Below are 26,565 nucleotides of genomic sequence, written 5' to 3' on the forward strand. Positions count from 1 at the left end.
CACCTCCAGGTGGCTCCAAACCCTCATGCTTTAACATCAGTTTCACTGAAACAGATTCTGATCAATAAAGTTTTAATGTTTTTATCAAATCATCTCATGTTAAATTTTAAATGAACAAAAAAAGATTTTGACTGAAATCAAACACACTGATTTTGTTTCTTACCTTTCAACTGTTTCTGTTTCTGGTTTAAACTGAAATAACTGAGACATTCAGACGTTTTTGTGCAAACGCGTTGTTCTGCACGGGTTTTACTGTTTTACTGGTTTTACTGGACAGTTAAATACACTTTGATGAGTTTCAGGCTTCAGATCAGCTAATGAGGCTACAGTCATCCAGCAGAGGCACGAAGAAGAAAAACGCCCACAAAATCCCCCAGAATCCCCCAGTCCATCAGTTCCTGATGCTGCGTCACGTCAGGCTCCGCCCCCTCAGATCAACAAACAAACAAACGCCTAGTTCGATCAGTCCACAGATCACCTAGTTAACGGTGCATTCAGGTGACTCATTAACGATCAGGTTTTACAGAATGATCCAGGATCAATAACTCAGAGATTAGTTTAATCTGGATTAATGAAGTCTGACTTCACGTCATCTGTTCTGATCAGTGATTGGAACATCAGCTCAGATTGTTGTTGCTGATGTATTTTAGTTGTGTTTAGGTGAATTTTATTTTTAAAAAATATTATTCTGTTTTAACTCCGTGTCACGTTCAGTTTTAACGTGTTGTGTTATTTGTTTCTTTTTTTAATGTACGAAATGACAAATCATAGGAAACAGATCCACGACATCAGGGTGACGAGGAGCACCTGAATGCATCACAGAAGGCCTGACCTGTCACTGTGATGTGTTCAGGGGACATGGTGATGCATTCAGGGGACACAGATCACTGCGATGTGTTCAGAGGACATGATGATGTGTTCAGGGGTCACAGGTGACACCTCCCATCAGGAGGCGGGGCCTGAGGTGTGACACAACTGGCGTCATATTGCACAACCAGAACTCACTCCCCAACATCTCTGCAGCGTCGCAGACGATCTGAGGATTATTGATAAGGCATCCGTTCTGACAGGAAGTCCTGATCCACAACAACCCTCCAAAACAAACTTCCTGTTCTAAAAGAGTCTTTTTCTTCAAAATAAAAGCAGGTGGAAACAAAAAATCTACACAGTTCAGAGTTTGTGCTTCAATCTGTCAGAGTCAGGGCTGATCAACACACTGATCAATAACTGATCATCAGGATCAATAAGTTAGATCTGTTTCACTTCCTGCTGATTTAAAGATTTCAGCTCAGGTTAAAGGTTCAGGCTCTGATCTTTAAAAACTCCTGACAGTTTGATCCAAACACACAAAGTTTTTTGGGAGAATTTTAAAATTTGTTGAAGTTTTATTCAACAAATGTTTTATTCTGAAAGACCAACTTCCTGAAGCCAAAGGAGAAAATAATCGTTTTGTTCGATCAAAAATCAAAAATATTCAGTTTAAATTTGTATTGAAGTTCTGCCACATTTTTCTGCTCAGGCCGACAGTGTTGGTCCATCTCTGAAAACCGGCCCCTGTCCGTCTGAGGCTTGATGGTTCCTACTGAAGACGTTTAAAAACACGTCTCATGGAGTTGGATTTTAATCTGTGATTTCAGATGCTCTCTGCAGGAAACTATTAATCTGTCAGGACTGTTTTTATCGATCAATTAGCTGAGTGAATCAGCTGATTGATCGATGAGTTGATTGACAGAAAATTAAATGCAATGATTAACCAGTGAATTAATAATCTGAGAAAATGAACATTTTACAAACTGATGAAAATCAGATCAGGCGACGATGTGGAGAAGCAACAATCAATTAATCAGTTGATCGACAGAATCAGAAACGAGTGATAATTAATTCTTTGTCTTTTTTTAAACAACAAATCCATTTCTCCATTAATCCACTCACACACTGCACTGAATCTGTTCAGGTTTCTACGGAACTGGACTGAACCGAACTGAACTGGACTGAACTAGATCCAGAATCAGACCTAGTCTCTGGGACCAGTTGAAGCAGTTTCAGACGTTTCATACGATGAGAAAATATTCAGAACTAATAAAAATCACTTCCTGTTCTGTTGATGACCTCACACTGATCATGTGACCTCCTGAGGGGTCTCAACCCTCAGGTTTGGAAACACTGACCTAATCATTAATCAGATATTGATCAGATATTGATTTAAATTTGAAACTGTAGGTTGGACCGGTTCAGACCAGATCCTGGTCTGAGCTCAGATCTGGATCAACAGGAAACCCCTCCCTGATCAGCTGACCCCTGATTAATCACTAATCAATCACCCTGATCAGCTGACAGACTGAGGCACGGTGTCAGACAGGTGACAGGAGCAGGAAAACACCTGGACTCTCAGGACGGGGTCTGTGAGGAGGTCTGCTGTGGTCTGCAGTCCCAGTCTGTACCTGGACTCTGTGAGGAGGGGCAGTCAGTCTGTGGGGGCGCTGCAGCCGGGGGCCCCCCCTCAGAGGGCCCCCCCTCCGCCTGCTGCACTCTGATTGGAGGATCAGCTCCTCCTGCTGTGGTTTTAATTTCTACTGAAACAACATTTGGCTCCTCAGCTCCTGCTGCTGCTGCTCCTCTTCCACTTCCTCCTCCACCCATCCAGAACTCAGCCACCACACTGATCTCTCCTCCTCCTGCTGAGCCCTGACCTCCGGCTGCACCTCCTCCGCTGACGGCCTGGTGCTGGGTGGAGTCGGAGGGCGGTGGCTGGGTGGAGGAGGACAGAGCCTCTGTGATGATGGCAGCAGTCTGAGCGACCCAGTTCAGCTCCGACCTCACCTCACCTCCACCTCCAGCTAATGGAGAAGAGGAGGAGGAGGAGGGCTGGGGGTCGGTCTGAGGCTGGGTGGTGTTGGTGGGTCCAGGTTGTGGGGCAGGTCCTGGTCCTGGTCCTGGTCCTGGTCCTGGGCCAGGCCCGGCAGCGGCGGCAGCAGCGTTGTTGTTGTTGAGGTTGTCCTGCAAAGCCGTCTGGTTGGCCTGACCCGCCTGCTGGTTCTGAAGCAGCATCTCCTGGATCCGGATCTGCTGCAGGATCGCAGGAAGCTCGTAGTGGTGGAAGAAGTAGATCATGGAGTGCTGAGGAGGAGGAGAAGGAAGAGGAGGTTAGTCTGGATCGAGGATCCTCTGATCACAGAAAAATGACCAAACCACAAAACTAACTGTGATGCAGGCAGTGAGTCGCTCTGATCCTACCTGCTCAGGTGTCAGGTGAGGTCTACCTGCTCGGAGCTGCATGACCGTCATGACAACAGACACAGCTAAAGTTGAGACTACCAGTGTTAACTTGAGTTAAAACTGGCTGACAGTGTCAGCAGCCCAGCAGGAGAGCTAACTGAGCTATGACTAAGATTCTAACTTAGGGTATGCTGTTAGCTGCTGTTAGCCGCTGTTAGCTTCCATCAGCTTGTATTATTTCCTGTTAGCTGCTGTTACCTTTTAGCTGCTGTTACCTGTCGTTAGCTGTTAGCTCCTGTTAACTGCTCCATAAATAAACATAGAAACAATAATAATAATAATAATAATGATAAGCAGACTCTCAGAGCTCCTGCAGTGTTTACAGGAGAAGCTGCAGCTTCAGCCTCAGCCTGTGGAGAACTGATGCTGAGTCTGGCTCAGGTTCTGGTTCAGTCTGATTTCCTCTCCACTCAGACCTCAACACCTGACCTGGTTTCTGTCTCTGGTCTAGATCAGTGCTGAACTGTGGAGCAGTTTGATTCTTCTCTGATTGAAGATCAGAGTTAGAATCAGATCCTCTCAGAGTCTGTAAACGACTTCTGCTGTTTTAACTGCGATCAATAAATAAACTGATCAGCTGTGATCAGGTCTCTGAAACCTCTAACACTAACAGAACTCTTATTTTGAAATAACAACATGATGATGAGAAGAGATGAAGTGGTGGTTCTGACCTGGATGAAGAGCCAGGAGGTGACCAGAGCCAGGCTGCTGTACTGACCGTTGAAGCGGTAGTGATAGGCGTAGAAAGCAAAGTGGTACAGATAGAAGAACCTGAAAACACAGAGGCACAAAGTCAGAGGTCAGAGGTCAACCTGAAACAACCATCAGATCAATGATTTATAGGATCAAAAGAATTCATGTTTTACTGTATCACCTGCAGAGTTAGAACTGTGATGATTTAACCTGTTAAATATGTGATCAGTGTGTAACTGCTCCGTACAGGAAGATTTGAAGGAACTTCTCGATTAAAGAGACATTTCAAACCTTTTCCTGTCAATCACCTGAACTCTGAGATTTATGGTAAATATTTAGACACAGTCTCACTTCACTTATAGACATGACCTCAAAGATCCACGTCAGACGGACACTGCTCAACATACATCTTTAAAAACAGTTATTGATTATACAAACTGGATGATGAGAGACGTCATCAGAAGATTCAACCGACCTTCCAGTTTCCACTTTCCTGTTTCTCTCAGACTCCAACACAGAAACATGTCAGCATCTGTTTAGGGTTAAAGTTAGCAGGTTCAACAACCTGACAACCTCAGTACGGTCAAAGACCTGACGCTCTCTGTGGATCACGGAGGTAACGAGAATAAACCTGCTGACTCAGTGAACCAGCAGAGCAGCAGGTTAATGAACTGACTGACTGACTGACTGACTGACTGACTGACTGCAGCCGCAAAGCCTCTAACGTCTACTTCACATGTTCATTAGGAGCTTTTCAAATGAAGGGCTTTGGTTTTTCAAAATAAAGGACAGGTACAGACTGTTTTTATTGGGCTGTTGGGAGGATTAATCAAAGGTTCAAAGGGATTGTTTCATTAAGTGCCGTCATTGGTTTAAAGTCAGCCAATGGTGTGAGCCGGTGCTGGTCATGTGACTCACCTCAGCCAGTGGCGTTTGCTGGTGTTGGTGTGGCAGCAGATGGCGTCGTACTGATCGGCCAACCAGACGATGAGGATGATGTAGAACGCCGTGGTCGTGTCGTTGAAGAACTCCGACATGATGGCCTCCATACCTGAGGACAGGAAGTGACATCATGTCAACACAGGTGAGGTCACTGCAGAGTTTACCTGTGAGACTCATAAACAACTAGAACCAGAAAGAATTTATCTCATTAACCTCATCAGCCTCAACCCAGGACTGACCCCAGACCTGCTGGTCCTGAGAGTCCTGATCCAGGACTGGACTGTGTAATCTGTCTGGACTCAGGATCTGGGCTTGTCCTGACTGAGGACTTAATGATCCTGAGCGTGAAAAGACTCAATTTCAGTCTTGTCTGGACTCAGGACTCGTCTGTCTTGATTTAAAGTGAATCCTGAACCCAGACTCAGATCTGGGTTCCTGGGTGTGAGCTTACCGACGAGGGCCAGGATGACGGTGAGCAGAGGGGCTGCTGGGAAGGCGATGGTCATGTTCATCTCCAACATCTGAAGCAGATCCACTGAGGGGGGACAGACAGAAACCAGATCAACACAAAGCTGACCCTCCAGACCAGAGGTCAGATTTCAACAGTCTGATCTGGATCAGAACATCTACATCACTGAGACCAGAAACTGGACTGGAATAAACTCAACTGGACTAGACTGAACTACAGTGGTGTGGTCTGGTTCTGAAGTGGTGTGGTGTAGTGTGGTGTGGTCTGGTCTGGTCTGGTCTGAACTGAACTGAACTGGTCTGGTCTGAACTGGTCTGAACTGGTGTGGTGTTTGCAGTGAGGGTGTGAGGTGTCAGAGGAAACCGACCGATGAAGACGAAGATCTGGTGGTGAGAGTATCTGAGCAGCATGGACACGGACAGAGTCTGAAACACAAACATCAGCTCTGAGATAAACAACAATCAGAATAAACTCTGGTTTCCAGTCGACACTGAGTTTCCTGTCGGTTCAGGTCCAGGTCTGACTCGTTTACTTACGAAGATGACCATGATGACGAAGGCGGCCAGGTACGAGGTTCTGGCCATCCACATGCTGACGAAACGGTAATGTTCTCCAGAAACCACGTTCCTCAGGAACCCTGCACAGAACCACAGAGAGGTCACTGTCAACATCCAACACCAGGTGAACCAGAACCTGGTTCTGTGATCCAGTTCAGAGGGATACGGGTCGTGTTTCTCTACCTTTGTTCTCCTCGTTCTCAGCGAGCGCCTTCACGCTGGACATCAGGATGTCGTCGTAGCCCAGAAACTCATCAAGCAGGAATCGACTGAACCCGTCACCGAAACACTCATCCTTCATCGGATCTACAGAGAGAGACAGGAGAGACAGGTGAGAGTCAGGTGGCAGAGAAACAGGTGTTTCAGGTGTGTTGGTGTTTCAGGTGTTGCAGGTGTTTCAGGTGTGTTGGTGTCTGACCCAGAGTGACAACCATGACGGGGATGTTGAGTCTCTGCCTGGTGCTCTGAGACAGACGCAGGAAGCCGTACTCCAGAGAATACTCCACGATGTACTCCTCCTGAGGCCACACTGAAACACAACACAGAGCTCAGGTCAGAGTTCAGAGGTCAGGTCTGTGTTTAACAAACTTTCACTCACAAACTTCAGAATAAAAACTCTCAGAGACAAAGCTGAACGTTTACTGGCAACAGTTAAATAAATGAGCTGCAGTATAATCATTGATCAGAGAAATTATCAATTATCTGATCAAACTGTTTCAGTTGTTTCTGAAGCAAATGAAAAACAGATTTCAGCCTGAAGATCTGCTGAGAATTTATTGATCAAGCAGTTGAGATATTTGAAAATGCTCGTTAACCTGTCACTCATTAACCTGTAACATGTTCTAGATGAGTTCAACTACAGGTCAGTTACAATAAGAAGTAAGTTACAAGAGGTGAGGGATGAAGAGGAGGTGAAGGAGGAGGAGTTAGAGGAGGTGAGGGAGGGTTTACCTGCTCTGGTCATCATCTCCAGCTCAGACACTGAGTCCTTCAGCGGCTGCATACCTTTAGTCGTCTGGCTGAAGGAGACATCCTGGCTGTCGTTCACTCCTCCACCTCCTCCACCTCCTGCTGCTCCTGCTGCTCCTCCTCCAACCAGAGAGGGTTTCAGACGAGGCTCGATGTCCAGCTCAAACTGCAGAAACAGAAAAGAGAAGTGAGAACAGCTCCATCCATCACAGCCCCTCCCTTGACCCTCCACCTGCTGAAGAGAAACTTTGACCACCCAAACCTGAGACTCACCTGCACCGAGCTGTTGTCAAACATGTCCAGAGTCATCTCCTCCTCCTCCTCCTCCTCCTCCTGCAGCGCTGCCAGACTAAGCCCCACCCCTCCTCCTCCTCCTCCTCCCTCCTCAGCCTCCAGCTCCTCCTGGAGGCCCGTGGAGTCGTAGTACTGCAGGAAGACGGGGGCTCGGCTGGAATTCCTCTGGATCTCCACTCGCAGGATCCCATCACGAGGCCAGCGCTCCCTCACCGCCTCCAGACAGTTGATGGGCGAGCGAGAGAAGGCGATGTGGATGTAGGCGAGGATGAAGAGGACGAAGAGCGCCTGAGGGGAGAGGAGGAGAGGGGAGGGAGGGGGAGCAGGGAGGAGGAAGGAAACATCAATAACATTTTCATCAAACTGTTCAGCTGTTTACTGTTTTTACTCATCACATCACAACATGGTGGCTCAGTCAGTGGCGAGGTCCGCCATTCACTTGCTTCATTCAGGTGTCGTCCACCTGGACACAGCATCTGTTTTCATCCTCTAGAGTAAAGACTCATCAGACTGATGGTATCCAGTTAATGCAGGACTTTTATTTTGAAGGCCAACATGTGTTATTATTCCAGAGTTTGAAAAACTACAGGTCACATGATGATCTTCTCTGAGCGACGTGTTAGAGTCGAGCTAAATGCTAATGCTAACATGAAGAGTTGAGTTATGTGACCAGACAGCTGAGGGAAAACCAAACTTTTACAGTCAAACTTCCTATTTAAAAAGATTTTTTGTTCTTATTGATCATTTAAACCCAAACACGCAAGAGTCACTGTTATCTTTAGTTGTCATGGAAACGTTTTCTATAGGTCACAGATTCTTCTTGTTCTTCTCATCAGATTCTTGTTCCGAGGAATGTTTCCTCCAGATGTTTTGTCTCTTCCTCTAACAGCTGATTGGAGCTGAAAGCTGCTCTGATGTAAACTGTGCTGCGTTTAATGTCTGTTTTACGCAGCTATGGTTCAGAGTGTTTAAGCCTGGAGCTGTGACCTCCTTTAATCTGATGGAGCAACACTTCTACACCAGACTCCATTCAAAATCCTGTCATTTTAATCCTCATTCCTGCAGATTAGACTCACCTGCTTAACTTACAGAACATTCTGTTGTTGTTGTTTTCTAACAATTTGTTTATGTTGTTCAGGTTCAGTCAAAGCTCTTCTTCTGGACAGACCCTCCATTCTGTTACAGTAATCTTTCAATTGCTCTGATCACATCCGATCAGAGTCATAGATCGACCCTGACTCTGCCAACTTGGTCTTTTTTATTAAATCCTACAGAAGGGATATTATTCTGCCTCAGACGTTAAAACGTTTCCAAACGATGACCTTCTTCCTGTTTGAAGTCTCATCACCGTCACTTTAATAACCTTAGAGCTACGGTCTGTCAGACGTCTGGACGTTATCAGAGAAACAAGCTAACAGGTTTCTACAGGACCCTAGTCCAGACTGATCTGGACTCTGCAGACCTGAGGTTTTTACAGGACCCTGGTCTAGACAGATCCGGACTCCGCAGACCTGAGGTTCAGGGACATGAAGACTTTTCTCACCTTGAGCAGGACGAAGAACTCGAAGACTCTCCTGAAGGACGGAGGGAAGAGTCGGGCGTAGGTGACGGCCATCTTGAAGAAGAGGGCATGGAAGAGGCGGTCTCGGACGTTGATCAGGGGGTTCTGGTTCATGTTGGGATTTCGGATCCTGTTGGGTCCCATGTTGTTGTTGTTGTTGATGGGCACATTGTTGTTGTTGTTGGCCTGGTTCTCAGACATGATTCTGGATCTGGATTACGCTGCTCACACTAACTCTCAGCTCTGGGCTGATCCTAGGTGAGCATGGCCCCTAGTCCAGGTCTAACTCTGACCCCGTGTCCAGGTCTAACTCTGACCCTCGATCAGATGATGAAGGTCTCCACAGAGTCTGATCGATGTGACAACGGACTGAACTCCACAGGAACCTGAAACTGTTGGACAGGAAATGAATGAAAACTATAATCAGAGCCAACGTCACCTGATCACCTGATCAATGACAGAGGGATTGTTTTTCTTCACTAATCAATAAGTTTATATTTTTATCTTCGTGAGACCAAACAGCCTCAGTTCTTGGTCAGGGCTGAGACTCTGATCTGAAACCTGTGATGGATCTCTCATTTCTGCAGCTGTGATGTGAATATTTACTGGACTGATTTTTCTGACACGTTAAACTGAACATCAGATATTTAAAGACTCTTCGAGATTTCACAGCAAATAAAAATATTCATAATGAAAATAAACTTCAGCCGCTTTTTCACAGAAACTCGGGAACAGATCTCTGACTTCAGGACGAGCCTAATGTCAGGAAAACAAACAGTGGACTGAGGAGGTCCTGGCCGTGTTTACGGGTCCGGACCGGTGGACTGAGGAGGTCCTGGTCGTCTCGGGGCCTGTTTTCTGCTCTGGTTCAGCAGGTAAACATTCTGCATCTCTCACCCAACACCAGCTCCACATTAGCTCCACATTAGCTTCACATTAGCTTCTCAGTAGCATGTAGCTGTCTCACCTGTTATTGATTCCGCAGGTGTGTGTCCATGTTAACGTCTCGTCCTCGCTTTTTTCTTTACAACAAACAAACAAATAAACAAACTCTGAGACGGCAAAGCTAGCGGTTAGCGCTGTTAGCACCGTTAGCAGGCTCCGAAGACAAGGCTAACGGAGGCTAGCAGCTAGCAGGTTCCGGACTGTGAGTGAACTCATTTCAGTTTGATGAAACCAAGACCCAGTCTCAGACTCGGTCCCAGACCCTGACTGGTTATTCTGTAGGTTAAAGATGAACTGTCAGAGCTACCAGGAGCTAACAGAGGATAACTGAAGACTGACGACTGCTGCTCTGAGACGGAACTACAACCAGACCGGAAATACGGGTCCTACACTCAGCATTTCCCCCGGGGCCTGTCTGTCAGGCACTTCCTTCGTCAAATGAGACGGTTCATCACCACCACTGACTGGTTTAAGCCATTCATAACAATAAATAAATATTCATATTTCATGTGGTTGAATTTGATATATTAATTATATTTTCTATAATATTTTCCAAATTACCACATTGTCTGCAAAGAGAATAAATCTCAATCCCATCTGTTGTTGGGATAGAAAAGGAAGAATAATCATTTTTGTCAAATAAAATCAAAGATATCGTTTATTACCACTTACTGTTGGTTTTATGTTGACATTCTGAATGTCTCATATTGTTGTTGATGGTTAGTACAGAACATGAACGGACTGATATACACATACAGACTGATTTATCCTGTTTCTGTTTCAGTCAGAGTCTCTCATTAACAGCAGCTAAATTATCTGTGATCAGCTCCTGTTGTCTAGTCATGGGTGAACAGACAGCTCTCACTGGATTACTGTGATACTAAAGGAAAGTTAAAGCAACATTCTCAGTTACATTTTATTGAGATTCAGACTGATGAACCTGGAAGACTTTACTCGGGGAATACGGTTCACTGAAGCAGCAGGCTGGCCGCGGCGCCATCTTAGAAAAACTCAAAATACTGTTTATCGCAGATGTTAAAGTTCGTACAGAAAACGCTTTTAAGAAACATCTGACAGGAAGTGAAATACACATTCACCGTCGGTCCAAATGTTTCACGGAATTCTGAAATGTTTTACGAACAGGCAGATATAGAGACACCTATGTAAACCGTGGGTCCTGACGCTCAGTTGACGTGAATGAACGAAAGCAGTTTGTTTTGTTTCATCACAGTCACGTTAAATATTCCGTTAAACAGCTACAACCGACGGCGCCGGTTTATTTTCTATTTTTATTTTAACGTTTGATTAAACGTTTGTCAATAAATCGAACTTATTTTTCTTTTTATCTGCGTCGCTGGAGCTGAATCAAAGTAAGGTGAGCTAATGTTAGCGGCTAACTGACGACTGAATTCTGCATTTACCAGTTCACTACGAAATAACTACCAACTATATATGACTAACTACCGTCTTTTAACTGAGGTATAATCTGACTGAAGTCTGTTTACATTCGGCCATAACTGTTTATACAGATCTGCTGCTTTTTACAGGAAAATGTCAGCGTTTATATTGAACACACAGCTACGCTCCGTTCAAACTGTTGGGAGGAAATTTCCTTACATTTAAAAATCAAATTCCCTTTTTAAAGGGAGTTCGCAGCGGAAAAAGGAACAGATGCCGAGTTGATTTTAACATACTTCAGTTTGGCTGAACATCCGGTCGGTTTCATTTAATGCCCTAAAGCAGTTTGAACATGAAGAGAGACCTCACCCCTCATTTAAACACTTACTGAAAGTGTGTGCTCTCCTTCAGCTGTGTCTCTGCCTCCAGGCGAGGCGTCCCGCTGGCCTCCAGCTTCTTCTGTAGTTGAATCATGGAGTTGGCGTACGTCTGTGAATGGGAGAAACGTCCCAAGAGCACTCACTGTCCCTCCATTCCTCTGGTCTGCTCCTGGTCCTGCAGGAACTTGGTGGCCTTCACCACAGACCTGAAGAATGACGACGACGACAAGGGTACACACTTGTACAGACCACACTCACTCACACACACCTGTACAGACCACACACACTTGAACAGACTGTGTTGTCATTTTACTTTAAAAAATTGTGGTGTGTGTGTTACAGATGTCAGTCACATGATTCACATCATTGACACCGAACACCCCTGGGATGTTTACTCCATCAACTCTGGACACACTGAGGTAATTTCCTGTCTGGAGTGGGACCAATCAGGTGAGGTTTACACTGTCACCCTCAGAGTCGTTTGTATGTTTCCTGATGTGTTGACTGACGTGTATGTGTGTGTGCAGGCTCCAGGCTGCTGTCTGCAGACGGGGACGGTCAGATTAAATGCTGGTCAATGTCAGATCACCTGGTGAACAGCTGGGAGAGCGTCCTGTCCAGCTCTCTGGATGGAGATCCAATTGTAGCTCTGAGTTGGCTTCATAACGGAGTCAAACTGGCGCTGCACGTCGAGATGGTAACAGTTTATTTCTACATGTGGAAAATACAGAAAAAACATGTCACTGTATGATCTGACACCTGAACCCTGACATCACTGGACAGGTAAATTAATTTTCGTCTCTTCCTGCAGTCTGGTTCCACAAACTTCGGAGAGAAGTTCTCTCGGGTGAAGTTCTCTCCGTCTCTGACCCTGTTTGGTGGGAAGCCGATGGAGGGCTGGTTGGCGGTGACGGTGAGCGGTTTGGTGACGGTGTCGTTGCTGAAGCCGGGTGGAGCGCTGCTGACGGCCAGTGAGAGTCTGTGCCGGCTGAGAGGACGGGTGGCGCTCGCTGACATCGCCTTCACTGGAGGAGGGAACATCGTGGTGGCGGCGACCGATGGCAGCAGCTCGTCTCCGGTCCAGTTCTACAAGGTCAGAACCAGAACCAGACCCAGCAAGACCTCAGGTCATTGTGGGTGACGTTGAATTTTACAGATTCCACCGTCAGGTTCTTGTTCGTTAACGTGTTCTCTGTGCATTCAGGTGGTCGTGAGCGTGGTGAGTGAGAAGTGTCGCATTGACACCGAACTGTTACCGTCGCTGTTCCTGCGCTGCACCACCGACCCGCTGAGGAGGGAGAAGTACCCGGCCGTGACCCACCTCAAGTTCCTCACCAGGGAGAACTCTGAACAGGTAACCAGGAGAACCAGGAGAGTTGTGTTTGGACAGATCTCAGGTCAGAGAACCCTGTAGAGCCTGTTCTTTTGTGTTGTGCAGGTTCTTCTGTGTGCGTCCAATCAGAGCGGCAGCATCGTGGAGTGTTGGTCTCTGAGGAAGGAGGGACTTCCTGTCAACAACATCTTCCAGCACCGTTCACCAGTCGGTAAGAAACAAACTGGTTTAACTGGTCTGAAGTGATGAAGGAGCATCATTCACAGTAACTGACCTCCCCACCCGTGTTTACCCAGTGGGGGAGAAGCAGCCCACCATCCTGAAGTGGAGGATCCTGACGACCACCAACGACCTGGAGCGAGTGTCAGCCGTCGCTCTGCCCAAACTGCCCATCTCCATCTCCAACACCGACCTGAAGGTGGCATCAGACACCAAGTTCTGCCCCGGGCTCGGTGAGGCGAACTCTACCTGTGTCTCACCTGTGCAGGTGCTCTAGACAGACATTAACGATGACTCATCAGTTGATCCTGATCCATCGTTTAACAGCATATTGATCAACTCTGATCACAGGATGAACTGTAACCAGACTGACATCGCTAACAATCCATAATGCATCACTCTGTGTAGCAGGTCGTGTTGACCTGATCCGCGAATATCAGACAACCTTTTCAGTTTGACTCAGTAAAGTCTCAGAACCTTCATCCTGAGTCCAGAGGACTTAGAGAGACCAGTACCTTAAAGTCAGGACAGTTTGTCTCCATTAACAATTAATAATCAGTTTGATTGATTTTAGTTTGACTATGACTTAAATGTGAAACTTCAGACTCCTGTGGATCACCTGTTCTCTCCACCTGTCTTGTCAGGTCTGGCTCTGGCGTTTCATGACGGCAGTATTCAGATCCTCCACCGTCTGTCCCTCCACACCATGGGGGTTTTCTACGGCTCCTCCTCATCCTCCTCCGGTCAGAGACCTGGAGACGAGTCCGCCATCAAACGTCAGAGGACCGGAGGCCCTGCCCTCCACTTCAAGGCCCTGCAGTTCTCCTGGACTTCGCTGGCTCTGGCTGGAGTCGACAACCATGGGAAGGTGAGGACTCAGCTGGACTCTCACACCTGGTTCAGTCAGGATCAGAGTCTGATGTCGATCTGTCAGGTTGACCTGTGAGCAGCTCAGGTGTTTAAGGTGTTGTGTCGTCCTCAGCTCCACATGCTGCGGGTGTCGCCCTCTATGGGTCAGGTGCTGGAGATGAACACGACGCTGCGCCACCTACTGTTTCTGCTGGAGTACTGCATGGTGACAGGCTACGACTGGTGGGACGTCCTGCTGCATGTCCAACCCACCATGGTCCACAACCTGGTGGAGAAACTGCATGAGGAGTACATGAGGCAGAACCAGGCGCTGCAGCAGGTCAGTGATGAAACTACACTTCCCATGATGCCTCAGTGCAGCTGTCCCTCTCACAGCAGAGTGCTCTGTCTTTCAGGTCCTGGCGACTCGTATTGTGGCAGTGAAGGCATCACTCTGTAAACTCTCCACGGCGACAGGCGGCTCGAGCTTGTGACTTCCACGCCAAACTTCTGTTGATGGCAATCAGCTCCACCTTAAAGTCTCTGCTGAGACCACATGTCCTCAACACACCTGACAAGAGTCCAGGAGACCGTCTGACCGAGATTTGCGCCAAGAACACCGACACAGGTGAGAGGACAGGAGGCTGATGACGCTGATCAGGTGACAATCAGTTATTGATCCTTGTGTGTTTCCTTAGATATTGATAAGGTGATGATCAATCTGAAGACGGAGGAATTTGTTTTGGACGGCCCCCCCCTTCAGTCCCTGCAGCAGCTCATCCAGTGGGTGGGAGACTTTGTCCTCTACCTGCTGGCCAACCTGCCCAACCAGGTGAGCTAACCAGATGTTCAGGTAACGAGATCCTGTCATCAGGGTTCCTATGTAGAGAACATGAGTTGACCTCTGACCCCAGTGGTTCTGTGTCGTCCTCCCGTCCCGCAGGGCTCGATGGTCCGGCCGGGCTTCGGCTTCATGAGGGATGGGGCGTCTCTGGGGATGCTGCGGGAGATGTTGGTGATGATCAGGATCTGGGGTCTGCTGAAGCCCGGCTGTCTGCCCACCTTCACCGCCACGTCTGACAACCAGGACAGCATGCAGCTGCTGTTCAGGCTGCTCACCAAGCTCTGGCTCTGCTGTAAGAACTGTGTCCAGAACAGAACCTGGATCCAACCACATCTCAGATATCTGTTGATTCTCAGTGAGATCAGCAGCCAAACACGTTGTGTCGACTCTGTGGTGTTTAAACCCTCTGTCTTTGTGTGACTCAGCCCGGGATGACGGCCCCCCCCAGGACCCAGATGAGAGTCTGATTGACGAGTGCTGCCTGTTGCCCAGTCAGCTGCTGGTTCCCAGTATGGACTGGCTCCCAGTGAACGACGGCGTCATCGTGAAGGTGCAGGGCAAACACCCGCTCAGACTGCAATTTGGAAAAGCTTCTTCTCTGCCTGGGGGAGGAACCACCGCTCCACTGGAGGTCTTCACCAGGTAACACACACCTGAACCTGGACCAGGGGGGGGGGTTATGCTGATCAATCAACGTGATCATCTCATGACATCTCAATCTGTGTGTGTTGTCAGGAGTCCTAGCTCTCAGAGGATGGATAACCTGCGCTGTGTTCATATGGGAGTCTGTCCCACTGAGGAGAGCAAAGCCTGCACTAGGTGAGTCCACAGGAAGTGATGTCACAGTAGGAAGTGAAGTCACAGGATTTTCTGTTGAGCTATCTGATGTTTGTCTTGAGCTGATTCTCTGGTCGCTGCAGATGAAGATGACACAGTGACAGAGTTAATTCAGGAAGTTTCCACTCAGGTTTCAGATTTAGGTAAAAACCTGGTTTACTCTCTGAGAGGGGACAGAGTCTCTCCTGCCGGGCTGCTGACAGCGCCACCTGGTGTTAACATTAAAACACTGCAGCTGTGTGAACGCTGACAGAGCGACAGCCAATAGGAAGAGACCAACAGGCAGCTGACATCAGGTAGATGTGTGGACTCAAGTGTGTGTGTGTGTGTGTGTGTGTGTGTGTTCAGGTGCGGCTGTGTGACGATGCTTCGTTCTCCCAACAAGACAAACGCCATGAAGCAGTGGGAGCAACGCTGGATCAAAAACTGTCTGTGTGGAGGTCTGTGGAGGAGGATCCCCCCCGCACCACTCACCTGAGACTCACCTGATCTGGTCCAGCTGTCAGGAACATGAACCATCACCTCTGCAGTGGCTCCTTCAGTTTATTTTTTACCTGTAAATACATTTAATTTTGTAATAAAACTGTTTCATTAAATGCAGCACTGAATCATAACAGGTGTTTATTACCTGAAGGCTCCTCACAGAGCGAGAGCACACCTGAGCACCATTGGGGGGGGGGGGGGGGGGAGGATGGGAGGGGAGGAGAGAGAAGAGGTTTTCTGGTCTTCAAAGTCCCTTTATTAAACCACTTTGCTAAACAACACTGGCAAAGTTAGAAAAACCATGTGAGCAAAAAAAACAAAACACTATTTTCAGAGTTTCATCAGATCTTCACCTGGATCAGTTCTGACAGACACTGAATATTAAATCTGTCTGTTCTCATTAAACATTAAACCCAGTGACAGGACGTGGAGCTAATGATAACTCCAATATTCATATAAATGTAATAGAGTATTGTTGTAGTGGACACTGAGAATCTGTGACTGCTGATGTGATGAGGCACTAATCACCTGCCATACACTGATCCACTCACTGGACCTGGATTCAAACGCCCCCATGTTCCTCTATTGTCTCTCTCTCTCTCTCTCTCTCTCTCCCTCTCTCTCTGTCTCTCACACACACACACACACACACACACACACCGTGCAGCAGCAGCAGACCTCCAGCAGGAAACAGAAAACGGATCCGCGTTATTTTCAGGGAGAAACGGGACCTGAACCGGGACTAACGGGACCAGAACCGGGATTGATACCGTAGCGGCTTTAACCCGGGACAACCAGGCAGGTGTGTCCGGTGTGTCTGTGGCGGGTCCGGTTCTGCAGCTGGAGCAGGAAACGTGACGGGAATCAAAACGGATCGATGGTCTGAGGTGAGACCGAGCGGATCCGGTCTGTGTGTGTCTGTGGGTGTATATATGTGTATGTGTGTGTGTGTGTGTTTTCTGCAGAGCCGCCTCTGACTCATTTATTTTAGCGGATCAACCGGAGCTGCATCGGCGCCGTTAGACAATAAAACACGGAACATTCCCGGAATGTTCCCGGTGTTTCGGGTCCACACTGAGCCGGACTGCAGTGACTGCAGTCTGCAGGCGTCACGGCCGAACGGTTTACCTGTCTGTCTACGTGTGTGTGTGTGTGTGTGTGTGTGTGTGTTGGTCTAGTGTTAAAACGGAACATGTATGATCTCTGCTCCGATTGGACGGATCTTAATTGACAGGAAGAGGTGAATCAGGACAAGGTGATGATGAAGCAGCTGTGTGTGTGTGTGTGTGTGTGTGTGTGTGTGTGTGTGTGTGTCACAGTGTGTGACTCAGATTCTCATTTAGTTTCTGGATCCTACACCTGTTGTTTTCTACCTGAACACTGATGGAGAAACTGATCCGGGACCAGTTCCTGGTCTGGTTGAATCTGTGACTGTGTTACAGGTCGATCAGGATGATGATGAACTCAGAGAAGATGAAGAAGAAACCAACAAAGGACAGTTTGACCCTGCTGCCATGTTTCTACTTCGTGGAGGTGATAACCACACACACACACTAATTGTTTTATTTTCTCTCCTGAGATAAAATGGTGTTAAACGGTTCAGACAGCAGGGGGCGCCTTTCAGACTCTCTCTCTCTCTCCTCTCTCTCTCTCTCTCTCTCTCTCTCTCTGTGTGTGTGTGTGTGTGTGTGTGTGTGTGTGTGTGTATGTGCAGCTGCCTATCGTGGCTTCTTCTATGGTGTCTCTGTACTTCCTGGAGCTGACCGACGTGGTGCAGCCGGCTCAGGTCGGGTTCCGCTGCCATGACCGGGAGCTCAGCATGCCGTACGTGGACGGAGGAGACGAGCTCATCCCCCTGCTGATGCTGCTCAGCCTCGCCTTCGCCGGACCCGCCGCCTCGGTAATGCGCCTGCCGCTTTCAGTCCCACTGAGACTGAGATCCAGATCAGACTCAGGTCCTGAGGGTGCGTTTGTTTTGTGTGTCAGATCATGCTGGTGGAGGGTCTGATCTACTGCCTGCAGTCCAGACTGAAGCTGCGCCGCGCCGAGGGCAGTATCAACGCCGGAGGCTGCAACTTCAACTCCTTCCTGAGGAGGACGGTCCGCTTCGTAGGTAGGGACCAACTCCGCCCACTGCACCTGCTACACCTGATCCAATCACAGCACCACCCACTACACCTCCAACCACAGCTAAAGAAATCACACCTACACCACCAGCACCATCAGGTGTTTCCCCATCTCTCTCTCTCTCTCTCCAGGTGTTGATGATCACCTCTCTCTCTCCAGGTGTTGATGATCACCTGTCTCTCTCTCTCCAGGTGTGCATGTGTTTGGTCTGTGTGCGACCGCCCTGGTCACTGACATCATCCAGCTGTCAACAGGTTACCACGCTCCGTTCTTCCTCACCGTCTGTAAACCAAACTACACTCAGGTCGGAGTGTCCTGTGATAAAAACCCGTACATCACCAAAGACATCTGCTCCGGACACGACCAGCACGCCATCATGGCCGCCAGGTCAGTCTACACCTGTCCACATCTGCCTACACCTGTCTACACCTGTCTGACTGTCTGTGTCTCCTCTGCCCCGACAGGAAGACGTTTCCCTCCCAGCATGCCACTCTCTCTGCCTTCGCTGCTGTTTATGTCTCTGTGAGTACGACTTTACAGTCGACAGGTGAATGTGGTCACATAATCAGTTAGATACAACTGATTTCAGGTGAAACATTCCGATGAAAATCAAACGCTGATCATGAATCAAACTGAGGAACATTAAAGCTCATTAACTCAGAGCTTTTATTGTGAAAATTATTCAGCTTTTAAAGGCATTTCAGCTGAATATTGATTCAATAATAACTGAATTGTTTTGGGTGTAAAACTAGTTTTTCAACATCTGTTATAACAAATTGAATCGATCAGAAACATCAAGCTCATCATATCAAATCTTGTAATTCTGACTGAAGTCTGAATTTTAAGAATTTTAACAGAAGAAATGTTCTCTACAGGACAAGTTTCATCTAATGTTTATTTTCTTCAGTCTGTTCCTCAATAATTAAACTGGTTCTGTGGTTAATTGTCAGCAAATGTTTCAGATTTAAACATGAAGCTGATGAAATCAGAGAGAAACATTTGTCAAATGTTGGAGGCGATGGTGATTAAACGTCTTCCGTTTCCTCTCAGATGTATTTTAACTCCACCATCTCAGACAGCACCAAGCTGCTGAAGCCCGTGTTGGTGTTTGCATTCGCCATTGCGGCGGCATTGACGGGTCTGACACAGATCACTCAGCACCGCAGCCATCCCATTGACGTCTACGTGGGCTTCCTGATCGGAGCCTTCATCGCCGCCTACCTGGTGAGATAAACACCTGAACCATGTCCTTGCTTCTCTCTGAGTCTGTGCTGCCGATCAAACAGTCCAGCTGTCGTCACGGACAACTCTTTGTGTTTCTGTTGACGTGATGACTGCATCCGCACCAAGCAGAGAGCGATGGAGAGTCTCAGAGCAGCAGGAGAAAGAAAACCATCTGATCTTTATTTAACTGACATGTTGTAACTCAGCAGCAGAAACAGCCCACATCCTCCCTGTGACACAAAATCCTTCAAATAAAACTCAAAAACACAAAGATACAAAAATTTGCTAAACAACTAATTGTTAGCAGACTCCCCTGACCTAAGAACAAGACGGGACCATGACAGTGAAAGACCAAACTAAGTCTTTTTTAGTGTCACGGAGGAACAGCTGTGTTCAGTGTCTTTAAAGCAGCTCAGAACAGAAACAGTTAAAATCTGCTTCTGAAAATTCAGGTGTAAAAATATCTGAAGTGTCAAAGTCCAGTATGTCACCAGCTCCACAGACCGTTACATGTTCCTGTTCTTCCTCCTTCAAACTCTCTGACATGTTTTTTTATTTTTCCCTTCAGGCGTTTCACGCCGTGGCCAACTTCAAGTCCTCTGATGACATCACTCCTCCTCCGCCTCCCCCGCCTCCAAAAGAAGACCCTCTTCGGGCGCTGACAGACCGAGGACACAACTCGGTCTATAACAAGGGCCCCGCCTCCGCCTCAGAGAGTAACGATGAGATAGCGGCAGCTCCGGCCCCCATGGACCGGCTGGAGGGGCTAGGGCCCCTGCAGAGGGAGAAGGGCTCCATGGGGAGCCTGAAGAGGGCCAGCGTGGACGTGGAGCTGCTGGCTCCTCGCAGCCCCATGGGAAAGGAGACCATGCTGACCTTCAGTAACACGCTGCCGAGGGCTAGCATGAACGTTAACGGGGTGCTGGGGGCCAACGAGGGACCAGAGGACCCGGTTCAGTCTGTTCAGCCTGTCCAACCAGTGCAACCGGTGCAGCGGCGCCTGAAGGCCGTGCAGGTTCCCATGGACCCGATGCGGTCGCAGCAGCTCGTGTCAGAGTGGAAGCAGAAGTCGATGGAGATGAGAGGCCTGAGTGTCCGGGACGAGGTGGAGCGCGAAGCCAGCGAGGATGATTCTGAGGTGGGCTCTTTGGGGACCGATGACGGGGGGTCTCAGGCCCATATCTACCAACCCGCAGTGCAGTCTGGGAGGGCAGCCTCCAGTCACAACCCTACTCCACCTTCAGGGGGCGCCAAAGCTGTGGCAACTCCCCGACCGCCACAGATCCCTGAGGCAGGACCCCCACCAGTGTCCCCAAAGAGCGCCCTGACCCGGGCCAAGTGGCTTGCTATCCGAGAGAAGACAAGCGGGGAGGGTTCGGCCCGTGGTGCCACCAATCAGCCGCGACTCATGCAGGTCATCGCCATGTCAAAGCAGCAGGGCCTCCTCCCGTCCTCCTCCTCTGGGGAGAAGTCCTCCGAGACCACCTCCACCTGCTCTGGGACCTCCTCCACAGCTGACTCACCACACTACCGCCCACCCTCCGAGCAGCAGCGGGAAGGGTCGGGTATCATCACGGTGGACGCCCATGCCCCCCACCATCCTGTTGTCCAAGCCATGCCCCCCCCACAGGCCCCATCCCTCTCAGGTAATGGTAACCCCTGGGAGTGGGCAGGGGCCTCCAACGGGGGTGACCCACGAGACACCTACGACCTCAACAGCCTGAACCGAGGAGACTCGTCCGCCCGCGGCAGCAGCTTCCGGCCACATCGGTCTGCCTCGCCCTGCGCCACCATTGACCCCGACCTGGCCCCACCCCCACCCCACCCCCAGGTGGAGATGTCGGCGGACACTAAGCGGAGGGAGCTAGCCATGAGACGCAAGACAGCACTAGTTCTGTTGGATCGAGAGATTCGTAACCAGACTGAACAGGAGAACTATTATAAGAGTTTGCAGGGACGAAGATTCAAGGATTAGTCTCTTTTAAAATAAAAGCCTTATTTTAAAACTGGTCACTAACAGCACAGTTCCTGGACAGCAGTGAGGACCATGTTGCTATGCATTTCTTGGGCTAAATGTGATGGAAGGAAGGAGCTGCAAGAAATGAAAGTTTCCATCCAGCAGGGTCAGGCCTGATGCTCGGTGGCTCAACACTCCAGACAGTTCTCTTTCCATATTAAAGAGCTGCAAACAAATTCTGGTTATTATCACAGGAATGTGTGTTTTTCAGTCAGGATTTAGAGACGTCAAGGAACAGCACTGGTGAAAGTTACCAACAATCTTCTTCTCAAACAATGGACTCATCGATCTTAATGCTGCACCGGACTCTGACCATAAGATTTTATTCCAGATACTGGAACAGACCAGGCTCTGGAATAAAATCCATAGATGAAGCAGCCATCTGTCGACAGAACCAAACCACCATCCCTCCGACTGAGGGTGGAGCTGGGGGGAGGTTTGGTGTGAACACAGAAGTAGCAATAATAACGTTGTCCACAACTTCTGATTAAGTGACCAAAAGGAAGCACGTAGATGATAAAAATACTCGGCTTTGATGTAACCCCTCATCAACAGCTTCAGGGTATTGACCAACAGGTACCTCAGGTGCCAACTATGACCTGTTCTGTTGGTGCAGGTGGTGCAGTGGAGGGGAGGATTCAATCAGGACAAAATGCCAACGAACACGAAACTCTGATGGGTAACTGCTTCCTGTCCTCTGACTATTAAAATAAATCCACACAGTCCAGCAGAGAGTTTATCTGACTGATGGAGAGACAACTGTCCACAGTGTTGAGCCTCTGAACAGGAAGCTGGAGAGTTTCCATGGCAACTCATTCTGTGAATAATCTGAAGTCAAAGAGCACAGAGACGATTTTAAAGACTCATTCTGGAAGCACAAACATGCAACAAACCCGAAACCTACAGTGAAGCTCCCATGATAAGATTCTCCTGTTGTTTCCTCTGCGTTCACATCGACCATGACAGGTTCAGGAGCTGCGTTCAGACGGCGTGGAGAGCAAAGATAGTGAGGAGGGCTTGCAGGGTGAGGAGAGTGAGGAGGGCGTGGAGGGTAAGGAGAGTGAGGAAGGCGTGGAGGTGAGGAGTGAGGAGAGTGAGGAGAGTGAGGAGGGTGAGGAGCGTGGAGGGTGAGGAGTGAGGAGGGTGAGGAGAGTGAGGAGGGTGAGGAGGAGTGAGGAGGGTGAGGAGAGTGAGGAGGTGGAGGTGAGGAGGTGAGGAGGGTGAGGAGTGAGGAGGGCGTGGAGGGTGAGGAGGGTGAGGAGGGTGAGGAGAGTGAGGAGGGCGTGGAGGGTGAGGAGGGGGAGGTGAGGAGAGTGAGGAGGGCGTGGAGGGTGAGGAGAGTGAGGAGAGTGAGGAGGGCGTGGAGGGTGAGGAGAGTGAGGAGAGTGAGGAGGGCGTGGAGGGTGAGGAGAGTGAGGAGAGTGAGGAGGGCATGGTGGTGTGACGGCGTAGCAGCCATATGGAGGTTTTACACTGATTGTAAATTACCTGGACGAGTGTGTTGTTGCCTTTCTGTTGTGATGACTCAGTTGCTATAGTGATTCTCAGCATGTTGGCTTGTTTGTGTGCTGCTCTCTGATTGGTCGAAGCTGTGAGTGTTTGTGTGTGAATGTGTGTATTTATTAAGGACGGACCAACGTGAGATTAAATATTTATATAGATAATATTTAGGATTTAAAGATTCACTCCCTGATTCAGTTTCAGTGCCACAGGACGAGTCATTAACTGGTGAATACGAGTCAATAACTGGTGAATACGAGTCCCCCCCAGTCGCTGTCTGTGGCTCTGAAACCTGATCAAAGAGATAGTCTATAAATCTGATGTATTGATGAGCCAATCCTGAGTCTGTTCCTGTTGTTACTGTGTCTGTTGTTGCATGAGTCAGTTTGAGTTTAATGAGACAGACTTTTTTAATCCTGAGAACTAAACTGAAAAGACTCAACGTCTCCATCTGAATGTAAAAACATGAAGCTTCATTTATCTTCTGTACATTCTGTGACTGAAAATGTAAAAATCTGCTGCTATAAAGAGTCAATCGGTCTCAGACTGAAGGACGGACGCTGCATGCTCTGTGGTTGTCAGGGTGAAAGTTCAAATTAAAATTTGTTCTTCATCTCAAGTTTGTCCTGTTTCTGTTTGACTAAAAGTTTGAATTCAGTGTTTTGGAAACAACACTGAGGTTTTGTTTATTCTCTCAGTGTCTGTATCAGCTGATAAATAAAACCAGGGAACAAGAGAAGTCAACATTCAGCTTCACAGGTCAGAGTTAAACCTTCATCACATGTAAATAAACTGAATTACATCTTAAACCCTGAGGATGAACTGAAACCTGATAAATGTCCATGAAAACATTAAATGTGTTTAAGTCACAAGTTTATTCAGTTTTGGGTCTTTTACTCTGAAATCTCCTTTAATTTATTATTATCATCAGTTTAACTTTCAGATCAATTTTAACTTCAGATTAAATACGATTCTCCTCCTTTAAATTCTCTGTGATCTGATTCCTACCGCTTCTCCATTATCTTCAAAGGCGTCATTATGATGATGATGGTGATGATGATGAAGATGATGAAGGTCTGAGGATCAGCTCGTGGGCTGCAGCTGAGGAATGTAGTACTTAGCTTAGCTTACTTTATCTTAGCTTGGCTTCTCAGTTGCAGTTCAGCTGCTAAACAACTCCTCACCTGTCCTCACCTCACAGTCTGTGTTTATATATGCGACATTATCTGAGGTAAATCAACACAACTCATTTTAATGCTAATCAGCTAGCTCAAGCAGCTAACTCAGGTAGCTAACTCACCTAGACAATCCACGATAGCTGGACGGTAACGGGATGATAAACCTGCTTCAGTCACTTCAGCCCGTCACACACCTGACACACATTTGTCTGAGCCGCGAGCCTTTCCTCTCTTTCAGATTAAAAGCCTGATTCATTCTTTCGTCACAGTTTATTAATTTATTGAAGCCTCCCGGAGTTTCCGGTCTCGCGGGGCCTCTGGTTAAACTGACCAATTAGCGCTGAGAGATCAGAGTTGTGAGACGTTTAGGGGCAGCAGGACTGCAGGAAATTTCACCACCCCGTGTCCAGAGGACTCTCAGAGCAGATGACCTGAACCAGTTCACAGTCAGATCAATCCAGGTCTGAGAGTCCTGAGAGTCGTCACTGATCTGTGCGGAGCTGAAGGCCCAGGTGTAGAGCTGGGCTGTGTTCTAAACCGCATACTAACGTACTATTCATACTAAGTCTGACGTCAAAGCTAGCATGTAGTGTGTTCACACTGCATAGTACTGTATGTGAATTTTGTGTACGCGAGAAATGCCCGGATGTATACTAAATCAGCAAGAATTTCAGAGTATGCACCGTGAGCTTACTCGATATATTCAACCGCCCCACAATGCATTGCGTTCCGTCAGACTGCGTACAATGGCGGACCTTCTTATAAGCAATATATAAGAATAATAATAATAATAGTGATAATAATAACTGATTTTAATGAAAGAGACCTTTTTCTTTTTTTCTTACTTTCCCCCAGTCTTAGCAGTTCACATCACATTGATTTACTGGGAGCTAGCAATCTGACTGAAACTTGATGTGTGTTAATACTTCTGAGGGAAATCCAGAATTGATGTACATCTGGATAATGTACCGCAGACGACGAGGCGATCGCCTCTGTCGTCTCCCTGCTGTGAGTGACAGCAGGTGGCTGAGAGGCATAACTGAAGCCTCGGACCCAGGATAACGGCGGTAAACAAGGCAGGCCGGCCAGCGGCTCTCCCCAGAACTCCGAAAACTTCAGAGCAGATTTATAAACAGGAGTTTATAACACTAACTGAACATAAATTATAAATCTATATGGCAATATTGTTGCCTTAAAAAATCAATGTACTAAAAGGACAGAGAAACGATCAATAAACGTGAAAAATCTTTGCTTTAAATCGCCGCCAGTTGTTGCTGTTGCCGCCGGTGGTGTGAAATGCATTCTGGGATACTGGTAGTATGCTTCAGTGTGAACGGCCACCTACTTGAACGCTCATTTAGAAGGCAGTATACAGTATATGCTGTTTGAGTATGTAGTAGGCAGTACGTTAGTATGCGGTTTCGAACTCAGCCCAGGTGTGGAACTCGGTCGGGATCAGGTGAAGTGAAATCACCTGAGTGAACTGAACTCAGATCAGATGTTTGATTTCACTGTTCACACACACACACACACACACACACACACACACACACTGCTACTGCACCTTCACGTTCATTATCCAGTTTCCATGGTAACAGTGTTGATGCTGAGATACGAGCTCAGTCTGTTCTCACCTCTCACCACAGAAACAGCTAATTTCTGTTCTTATATTCAAACAGAAGCTGGGGGGGGGGGTGAACAGGTGACCTGACCTAAAGTGACATCACTGTAGAGACATTATTTTATTTATTTATCTAAAGTCATGAATTTGATCTGAAATCAATAAGAAACAAGACGTGATGTAAACATTTCACTGTTCAGCTGATTGAAGCTGCGCCCCCTGGTGGCCACAGGACAACACCACACACATACTCTGTATTTCTATACCTGTGAGGACCGTCAGTGATATAATCAACCCCCCCCCCACACACACACACACACACACAATCTGAGTCTGGTCCTGACCTGGACGTTAAAACCACTCTGACCCCTCAGACCACACGACCTCACTGTGAAGGTCTAAACTTGATCCTGGTCCTCACACACACACACACACACACTTCCTTTATTTCCTGGAGGCGATTCAGCAGCCGGCATGTTGCCATGGCAACAGAGGCCAGGAGGCTGAGAGTGTGGAGATTTATGACTAACAGCCTGGTGTGTGTGTGTATGTGTGTGTGTGTGTGTGTGTGTGTGTGTGTGTGTGTGTGTGTGTTTTATTTTGAAGGAGCTGGATCAGTATTCAAAGAGTCTGAGGATCAGAGGAACGATCTGATTGGACGACAACAGATTCCTGCATACAACAAACAGACACACAGACAGGCAGACAGACAGCGCCCTCTGCAGGGTGCAGAGGTCACCATATCCTGATAATCTATCAATCACTGAGACCAGAGACCAGGTCTAGACTCTGTGGACCAGACTTCTGTCAGAATTCAAGCATTATGGACATGACAGGAAGTGATGTCAT

At 47.9% G+C, this 26,565-nt stretch overlaps 3 protein-coding genes across 5 annotated transcripts; 2 read left to right on the top strand and 1 right to left on the bottom strand.

The window, feature by feature from the left end:
• Window positions 1-213: 213 nt before the first annotated feature.
• On the bottom strand, window positions 214-10,089 carry tmem259 (transmembrane protein 259). 3 transcript variants are annotated; one of them, XM_018662494.2, is made up of 12 exons: window positions 9,729-10,088; window positions 8,744-9,153; window positions 7,180-7,488; window positions 6,943-7,072; window positions 6,356-6,466; window positions 6,121-6,243; window positions 5,917-6,017; window positions 5,748-5,805; window positions 5,363-5,446; window positions 4,888-5,020; window positions 3,948-4,047; window positions 214-3,117 (listed from the first exon to the last, which is right to left on the bottom strand). In XM_018662494.2, exons 2-12 carry the CDS (start codon window positions 8,960-8,962, stop codon window positions 2,389-2,391), a joined length of 2,097 nt encoding a protein of 698 aa, XP_018518010.1. In that variant the 5' UTR covers window positions 8,963-9,153; window positions 9,729-10,088; the 3' UTR covers window positions 214-2,388. The 3 variants fall into 3 exon arrangements, with proteins under 3 accessions (XP_018518010.1, XP_018517992.1, XP_018518017.1); XM_018662476.2 differs by having other exon boundaries at window positions 6,889-7,072; XM_018662501.2 differs by lacking the exons at window positions 214-3,117; window positions 3,948-4,047 and having other exon boundaries at window positions 4,884-5,020; window positions 9,729-10,089.
• A 693-nt stretch (window positions 10,090-10,782) lies between these two features.
• On the top strand, window positions 10,783-16,166 carry med16 (mediator complex subunit 16). Its single transcript, XM_051069527.1, is given in 17 exon segments — window positions 10,783-11,081; window positions 11,516-11,715; window positions 11,827-11,934; window positions 12,012-12,181; window positions 12,296-12,577; window positions 12,689-12,838; window positions 12,923-13,028; window positions 13,114-13,269; window positions 13,681-13,904; window positions 14,019-14,225; window positions 14,302-14,361; window positions 14,363-14,513; window positions 14,584-14,717; window positions 14,829-15,021; window positions 15,155-15,371; window positions 15,465-15,548; window positions 15,915-16,166. Coding segments are annotated over 16 exon segments (2,511 nt in total). The 5' UTR covers window positions 10,783-11,081; window positions 11,516-11,576; the 3' UTR covers window positions 16,045-16,166.
• A 149-nt stretch (window positions 16,167-16,315) lies between these two features.
• Window positions 16,316-22,727, top strand: plppr3b (phospholipid phosphatase related 3b). The gene is made up of 9 exons (XM_018662513.2): window positions 16,316-16,936; window positions 17,492-17,582; window positions 17,764-17,949; window positions 18,036-18,162; window positions 18,368-18,563; window positions 18,641-18,698; window positions 19,227-19,400; window positions 19,969-22,494; window positions 22,671-22,727. Exons 2-8 carry the CDS (start codon window positions 17,502-17,504, stop codon window positions 21,373-21,375), a joined length of 2,229 nt encoding a protein of 742 aa, XP_018518029.1. The 5' UTR covers window positions 16,316-16,936; window positions 17,492-17,501; the 3' UTR covers window positions 21,376-22,494; window positions 22,671-22,727.
• Window positions 22,728-26,565: the final 3,838 nt, after the last annotated feature.

Source organism: Lates calcarifer, unplaced genomic scaffold (genome assembly GCF_001640805.2).
Source record: "Lates calcarifer isolate ASB-BC8 unplaced genomic scaffold, TLL_Latcal_v3 scaffold_36_77, whole genome shotgun sequence".
Classification (NCBI taxonomy): Eukaryota; Metazoa; Chordata; class Actinopteri; family Centropomidae; genus Lates; species Lates calcarifer.